The sequence below is a fragment of the Tachysurus vachellii genome, chromosome 7, assembly GCF_030014155.1.
Source record: "Tachysurus vachellii isolate PV-2020 chromosome 7, HZAU_Pvac_v1, whole genome shotgun sequence".
NCBI classification, from domain to species: Eukaryota; Metazoa; Chordata; class Actinopteri; order Siluriformes; family Bagridae; genus Tachysurus; species Tachysurus vachellii.
In genome coordinates, this window is record NC_083466.1 from 26706919 (window position 1) to 26715382 (window position 8464).

General features: G+C 36.8%; 2 protein-coding genes across 2 annotated transcripts; both read right to left on the bottom strand.

Annotated features, from left to right (window-relative positions):
- Positions 1 to 3705: 3705 nt before the first annotated feature.
- LOC132848030 (histone H2B) lies at positions 3706 to 4112 on the bottom strand. Its single transcript, XM_060873540.1, has one exon. The coding sequence runs from the start codon at positions 4080 to 4082 to the stop codon at positions 3708 to 3710; it is 375 nt and encodes a 124-aa protein (XP_060729523.1). The 5' UTR covers positions 4083 to 4112; the 3' UTR covers positions 3706 to 3707.
- Positions 4113 to 4448: 336 nt separating this feature from the next.
- Positions 4449 to 4965, bottom strand: LOC132849032 (histone H4). The gene has a single exon (XM_060875199.1). The coding sequence runs from the start codon at positions 4915 to 4917 to the stop codon at positions 4606 to 4608; it is 312 nt and encodes a 103-aa protein (XP_060731182.1). The 5' UTR covers positions 4918 to 4965; the 3' UTR covers positions 4449 to 4605.
- Between the last annotated feature and the right edge of the window lie 3499 nt (positions 4966 to 8464).

The window sequence follows — 8464 nt, forward strand, 5'->3', positions numbered from 1 at the left end:
AACCCCCGAGGCACGGGGAGAACATGCAAACTCCACACACACAAGGCGGAAGAGGGAATCGAACCCCCAACCCTGGAGGTGTGAGGCGAACGTGCTAACCACTAAGCCACCGTGCCCCCAATCCTAGAGCACACACACAGAATTCCTGTTTTTTTTGAGCAGATACTACTGTGTAGTGGTCTAGTCAAAGGGGTTAAAAGGTTATAAGCCTTTGAAACTCTTGTTTACTCTTGTAAACAAGGTTTATTTGGGGGCAAAAAAAACAAAAACAGACATCTGTAGAAAAAAATTCATATAAAATCCATTTTTGTGTCTTTTGACTTCAAACTTTTTCTGGTGAAAGCTAAGACATGTGGCTATGACCTTGAGTTTGTCTTTAGCTCCTGACATGTGTTTACAGTAGTGTATTTTAGTCAGTTTACAGAAATAATTATTTGGGCAGAAATGAAACCCTCCATTCTAGCCTCTGTAACTCTGTTAACTTGTATCAGAAACTAGAGATTGTCTTCTTTCCAATTAGACCAGGAACACCTGTGAGTGTCAAAGTATGTGGGAGTATGTGTACCACTTTTTAGTTGGGTATGTCATTTAGGCGAAAATCATGAAATCTAAGCCGTTCGCTGAGAGGTTTTTAACCTTACATAATTACTGACGCCCCTACAGTATTCGCCCACGGTCACATGACATACACTTAACATGGCTCCTACACTAACCCTAAACCTAACCGTATTTTTTGGTTATTTGTTTTCGAAAATAGCTTAACTGAAAGATAATAAAGCACAATATATATAAAGTATAAAATCTACCTGTATGACTCTTTTGTCCTTCATTATCCATCGTAGGTATGCTCTTTTTTATGGCTTCCTTTGTGCATGACAGAGCTTTAGGTGTTATCTGCAGATGGAAGGTGGATTGTGTTCACTGACAGTGGTTTCTGGAAGTGTTCCTGTGCTCAAGTAGCGATGTCATTGACACAATCATGCTGATGAGTGATTCGTTGTCATCTAAGGGGTCGTCTAAGACCAATAAAAGTCTTCGGTCTTGTCCCTTACACACAGAGATTTCTCCAGTTTCTCTGAATCTTTTGATGATGTTCTGCACTGTAGATGATGAGATTTGCAAAGCCTTTGATACTTTAAATAAAATGTTCCAAAAGTTGTCAAATGGCAATCTTTTTACATGCTCTTTCACAGATATGAGTGTCTCTGCCTCTCTAAGACATCCCTTTTATAGCTAATCATGTTACAGACTGTTTATATCCCTAAGTGTGTGTGGGTGTCTTTTTTGTTTCCATATTTATGACTTTACCTATGTTCTTCTGAGGGCTCATTTAAGAACATAACACTTCTACTTCACTTAATAAGAAGCAGTAGAGCCAGATGAGGACGTTTCTCATTAACATCAGCAGCTCAGTGTGTTAGATGCAGGATAAAGTCATTTGAAGCACATGTTCTGATGGCATTATAACTGAGTTCAAAAGCCTTTTATTAACTACCGACCTGCTGAACACAGAGCTGTCACGTTGTATTACTTTAAAACAACACAAAAACAGTAATAATAAATTTGAAGTTTTCCAGTAAATGTGTGTGTAATAGTATTGTGGATGGATGTTGATCGTCATCGTGTGGCCAAGTTTAGGAAGTGCAGGTTACTCACACAATAGAAATATAATTTGTAGTATATTATTATTATTATTATTATTATTATTATTATTCGTAGTAGTTGTAGTAATAATTTATTAGTTCATTTTTTTATTTATTTACTACTACTGCTAATACTAATAATACTGCAATTAGACCAATCTTGCACAAAATCAAACACGATGAAAGAATACAAGGTGAAAAAACATCGTCAGGAAGAGTGGTTAAGGTAATAGCTTATGCTGATGATAACAATTTTAATTAATATTCACTTTGAATTAAAAGTGATAATGAGACATTTTACGAAATATGAAGAAATATCTGGCTCTAAACTGAATCAAAACAAAACAGAAGCAGTATGGATGAGCAATAGTGTTGTTCCACCCCTAGACACCCAAACCACAGAAGAGGTGAAAGTGTTAGGCTTAACAATTACAAACAGTAAATGTGCTGAACACATCTGGGAAGAGAAAGAATTTTAAATAAAAACTGAAAATGAAAACTGGAAATAGCTCATTATAAATCAAGAATTCAGTTAATTAAATCATTTGTATTATCTAAATTATTGTCTTTCCCTCTGACAATAAAATGATAAAATTAAATAAAATGTGTGTAGGTTTTATATGGATAAACAATAGAAAAGTTACAACACAAACATTTCTAGACAAACCAAAAACCTAGGAGGTCTGGGTGCTACTAAGCTGGGTAATAAATTAAACATAGCTTTTTGTAAACACGTGACAGGCAATGGAAAGAAGGACTGAATGGATAAGAGATATGAACTCATGGAGAAAGAGGATAGGAAGAGCAAGAAAAAAAACTTACCTTTTTATAAACTAGTATACAGAGATTTTATATTTAAATATAAAGACTGGTTTAAACAATCTAACAAAAGTATATACGTGAAAATAGATAAGTACGAGTATAGTGAAATATAAACATCTTACTTTAAATGAAAGTGAACAATGTATTAAAAATGTAAACTTAAAGCTAATATCTGAAAACATTAGTGATGTAATATGGCTTGTAACTGTTTGAAGACTTGCTGTGAGATGTGTAGTTAAATATAGTTGTTTATATAGTTCATTTACAAAAGAATGCCCAGTAAATTAACAGGGAACATCAAAACTTTTTTATTGTAACTTTCAACAATGTTTTAAACTCATGGTATCTTAAGTATGTAACCTAGTGAACCTGCATTAATGTATTCAATAACAGATTTAAGCACTTATGTACGTCGCTCTGGATAAGAGAGTCTGCCAAATGCTGCAAATGTAAATGATTTTAAAGAGGATGAAAAAACGTAACATCTTTTGATAAATTGTACATGATCTGCAGAAATGTGGCATAAAGTAAAAACCTAGATTTAAATCTAAATGTGAATGAAAAAAAAAAACAATAATGTTTTGTAATATATTGTAATAATTTAATTTTCAACACAAAGCTAACAAAAATGTGATGGAACTTTACTGGCTAATTTTTTGTATTGTCAATTCTAAAATTTGGAAAACCCAATGTAAAATGGTTAGTAACTAGTGCCATAATTCCTGCTAATGTACAGTAGGGTACAAATTGTGGGATAAAAACACAGAAGAACATGAACTGACAATCAAACAAATGACCTTGGACTTTATTAAAAATGTTTTGCTCATAGATGCTTGTAAATATGTGTAAATGAGTATAAAATTTTGAAGCAGATATGACAATTTGTTTTTTTTTTTGTAAATGATGTAAGTTCAATATTTTTGTATTCAAATGTAAGATTGTAAAACACGTGATGTATTTGTGAATGAGAATTTTATAAAAGTTATTTGAAATCTTTCAATAAAGCTTGAAAAGAAAAAAAAAAAGAAAAAAGCAAAACCGGCAGTAAAGCTGGTAATTGTAATTATATATTAAAATTAAGTAGCACTGATGGAATACATACGTGAAAAAAGGGGGCTTATCCTTTGTTTGTTTGTTTGTTTGTGTCTGTCATTCACGCAGAAAAGAGATTTGCACCTTGTATGAGAAAGTGGGCGGCTCTTAAAAGAGCCTTTGTGTTGATAAAGACGGCGGTGACGCGCTTTACTTGGAGCTGGTGTACTTGGTGACGGCCTTTGTGCCCTCAGACACGGCGTGCTTGGCCAACTCTCCGGGAAGCAACAGACGCACGGCAGTCTGGATCTCCCTAGAGGTGATGGTGGAGCGCTTGTTGTAGTGAGCCAGACGAGAAGACTCCCCGGCGATGCGCTCAAAAATGTCGTTGACGAACGAGTTCATGATGCCCATGGCCTTAGAGGAGATACCGGTATCAGGGTGCACCTGCTTCAGCACTTTGTACACGTAGATGGCGTAACTCTCCTTCCTGGTCTTTCTGCGCTTCTTGCCGCCTTTACCTGCCGTCTTGGTCACGGCTTTCTTGGATCCCTTCTTAGGCGCGGTCTTGGCTGGTTCAGGCATGGTGTTGCTGTTCGAGTGAACTGCGAGAGGATGAGTAACACCCACCTAGCGGCTGCTCTATTTACAGGCTGACATTGTAATTATGCACAAGAGAACAAACGTGTGTTATTGGTCATAATCTCAAAGCTCCTGACGCGGAGCGCCTCCTCCCGCTCCTCCTACACACTTACTCCTCCCCACTGTCCCCTCTGTGCTTTGTTCCCCTTCCGCCATTTTACACTGAGCTTTGTGCTTTATGACAAAAGAAAAGAGGGAAAAGATCCTGTTTCTACCACCAAACTTTACACACACACACACACACACACACTACATAAAATAAAAAGAGAGATGTATGTAAATTATATAATATATTCTACTCAATGGAATTTATTATGTATATCGGATATTGCTTTATAAGACTTTTGACGTCATTTGCGTCTTTCCCCCCCCAAACACACGCGAAGTAAAGAAGAAACATCTCTTTGCGGATATTTGGGTGGCTCTTAAAAGAGCCGTTGTGTTGACGTAGGTCGGTGTTGAGCGTTTATCCGCCGAAGCCGTACAGAGTGCGTCCCTGGCGCTTCAGGGCGTACACCACATCCATGGCGGTGACGGTCTTTCTTTTGGCGTGCTCGGTGTAGGTGACGGCGTCGCGGATGACGTTCTCCAAGAAGACTTTGAGCACACCGCGAGTCTCTTCGTAGATCAGGCCGGAAATACGCTTAACACCGCCACGGCGAGCCAGACGGCGAATAGCCGGCTTGGTGATTCCCTGGATGTTATCGCGAAGGACCTTACGATGACGCTTTGCGCCCCCTTTGCCGAGTCCCTTACCGCCTTTACCTCTACCAGACATGATGCTTCTCTCTCGAAATCAAGACGCTCAATAAAATACACCACCCAGAGGCCGAATATTTATCCTCCCTCTCCTGGACCCAGTTGAGAACAGGCGAGGAGGCGGGTCTAAGACCAGCTGTCACACAACGGAACACGTTCATAAACGAAGAGAAAGCCACAGCTTTTAACTTGTGTATTTTATCATCATTTATAATTATTATAGTTGTAAGTCTTAGTAGTGACAGTAGTGGAATTTAACCCAAGGTATGCAAAGTGAGTATTTCAATAAAAATATAGAGCCAGCAATGTATGGAGGTTAGTAAAAGTACTCTGTGGTTGTAAAACATTAAACTTCGCTGTTTAGATGTAAAACGTCCATTTGATCACGTCTGCGGCTTGAGGCCTGTGTGCTATACTCCTAGGTCCACTACTAGGAGGCCCGGTGTTCCCCGTTCGTCTGGGTACATTATAAACCGATCCCACATTTAACCCTGAGAGTAGATTACAAGCAACTCAAAAAGGAATCATTCAGGAGTCATGATATCAGCTGTGAAACACAAAAAATTACACAATCTTTAAAGTTTCTAGTCTAAGAGAGCTACATTTTCTCCAACACTAATCTCATTCTAAAAGTGTCATTCAGAAGGAAAGCTCGTTGAAGTCAAAATTAAAATACCAAATGTGGGTCAAAACAAAAAGTCACTGTTCTACTGGGATTTTGGTGGCCATCATTTGAACAGCTATGTTAGAGTACCTGTATATAAGTAGACACTGTTTGTTATAGATAAACAAGACAACAGCTGAACAACAGAGTCTGATACACTGTACACTCTATTGTACTGAAAGCAGAGCAGTGAAGTGTGATTCTGATATTTGTGTGTGACTGCCAGAATCTGGAACATGTAAACTGGTTATCAATCACCGTGACATGCCGTATTCAAACAAAGGGTGAAGAAAGATTCAGAATTAAAGACAGAACCAAACAATAAAAGAAAAAAGAAATCAAAAGCAGTACAGAATGTACAGACATAACTGAAACATGTTGTGTGTGTATATATATATATATATATATATATATATATATATATATATATATATATATATATTATATTACATGGCTACATAGTGAGCCAAAAGTTATGGTATTATTTAAAATGGCAAAAGTGGAAACCAAAATTTTATGCATGATGTAATGATGCCAGTCTTGAATCAAATCGGTTCATGTGTGTGTGCATTCTCTACAAACAGTGTGTCCAATGAATGCAGTCATTAATAAATAAATATTCACAAGAAATGTTATTTTTATGTAGTATTGAATTGATTGTTTGAATTAATATTTTGTTTGTGCTACAACTCTGGTAATAAGAATAGTGACATTTCACTGCTTTTGGTTGCCGTCTTTGTGGCTTTTCGCCGATTATCGTTATAGATAAATGCCTCCAGCTCTGACTGCGCGTGCACGATGCGCGTGCCTGTGCTTCTCCGTAGAGCGTGCGAACGTGCGTAATGCAATCTAGGAGCAGTGATTCGCCAAATCTCCCTTATTGCAGTCGCACACATTTCTTCTGATTTTATTTTGTAGTAACGAGTAACGAAGATGCTTAGTGGAAATATAACGGAGTAAAAGTAGACATTTTATCTAGGAAATGTGGTGGAGTAAAAGTGAAAGTTGACATAAACATAAATAGCGAGGTGAAGTACAGATACGTGAAAATTCTACTTAAGTACGGTAACTCTGTATTCCGTTACATTACAACACACACACACACACACACACACACACACACACACACACACACACAGGTACAATATATACACACACAAAAAAAATATACACACACACACACACACACACACACACACACAGGAGCAATTTTCATACTTTTGGCTATGCCACCAGAATAAAGTGAACATTTAAAAAATAAATCATGTTTTTTTTCATGCATTTGAAGAGCAGACGTTCAGCTTTAATTCAAGGGGTTGAACTAAAATATCAAGTAAAATATTCAGGAACTGCAACCATTTTCATGCACAGTTCTCCCATTTTCAGGGGCTCAAATGTAATTGGCCAAATGAATATAATCATAAATAAAATGTTCATTTTTAATATTTTGTTGAACATCCTTTGCAGGCAATGACTGCGTGAAGTCTGGAGCCCATGGACATCACCAGAGACTGGCTTTCCTTCTTTCTGATGCTTTGCCAGGCCTTAACTGCAGCTGTCTTTAGTTGATGTTTGTTCGTGGGTCTTTCTGCCTTCAGTCATCTACTACTGTTGTTTTCCGTGGACGGCCAGGCCTTTTTTATGTTGCTGAGCTCACCATTGCATTCTCTTTTTTTTTTTTTTCCTCAGAATGTACCAAACTGTTGATCTGGCCACTCCTAATGTTCCTGTTATATCTCTGATGGATTTGTTTTGTTTATGAAGCCTAATGATGGCCTGTTTGACTTACATGGAGAGTGCCTTTGAAGGCATGATGTAGGTTGACAGAAACAGATTCCAAGTGCAAAATACCACACTTAGAATCAACTCCAGACCTGCTACCTGCTTAATTGATGAAGAAATAATGAAGGAATAACCTACACCTGTCCATGAAACAGCTTTTGATTCAACTGTCCAATTACATTTGGTCCCTTGAAAAAGGGGGCTGGCTACTCTCAAGAGCTGTAATTCCTAAACCCTTACTACAATTTGGATTTAAATACCCTCAAATTAAAGCTGAGAGACTTTCAGCCCACTATACCTATACAACTATAGCTTGAATATGTTTTGGTAAATACCTAAAAAACTCAACAAAAATTGTGCCTGTGTCCAAATATATATGGACCTAACTGTATATGAAATTTGTAATCTAGTTTGAAAGATTATCAGTCAAGAACTAAATGTATTGTTGCAATTTTGAAATCTCTCTTTCTGTATAAACACAAAACAAAGAATAAACACTTTATTTGCCCATGCTACTATATTTTAATTTGTAATTACAAATGAGAATAATAATAATAATAATAATAATAATAATAATAATAATAATAATAATACAGCCTTCTGCTTCTTCACTCAGTAAGGCTATAATCTTATTTTACCAGCTCCAGTTGGACTCTGCTTCAATAAATATTCAGATATACTAAGAGGAGATGAAGTGATCTACACGTGATCTTTGAGGACAACAACTTCATCATCAATACAACATTGTCAGTATACTGTATATTTTAGACTGTATATTTATAATCACCCACATGAGGATGAGGTTCCCCCTTAAAGTCTGGTTCCTCTCAAGGTTTCTCCCTAAGGGTGTTTTTCCTCACCAGTCACTTCAGTCACCTCAAGCTTGTTCCTTAGGAATAAATACAAACACATTTAAATAGAAGTCTAATATTAACCTTGAGTTTTTGTTTTATATTAATCTCTATATAACTTTATAGTGTGTTCATGTTCTGTAAAGCTGCTTTGAGACATCATCCATTGCTAAAAGCACTATACAAATGAATGCATATTTATATATTTTCAATTACTCTTCCTTTCCCTGAACACAATATTCCTAACACTGTAAATCATTTCTCTAAAG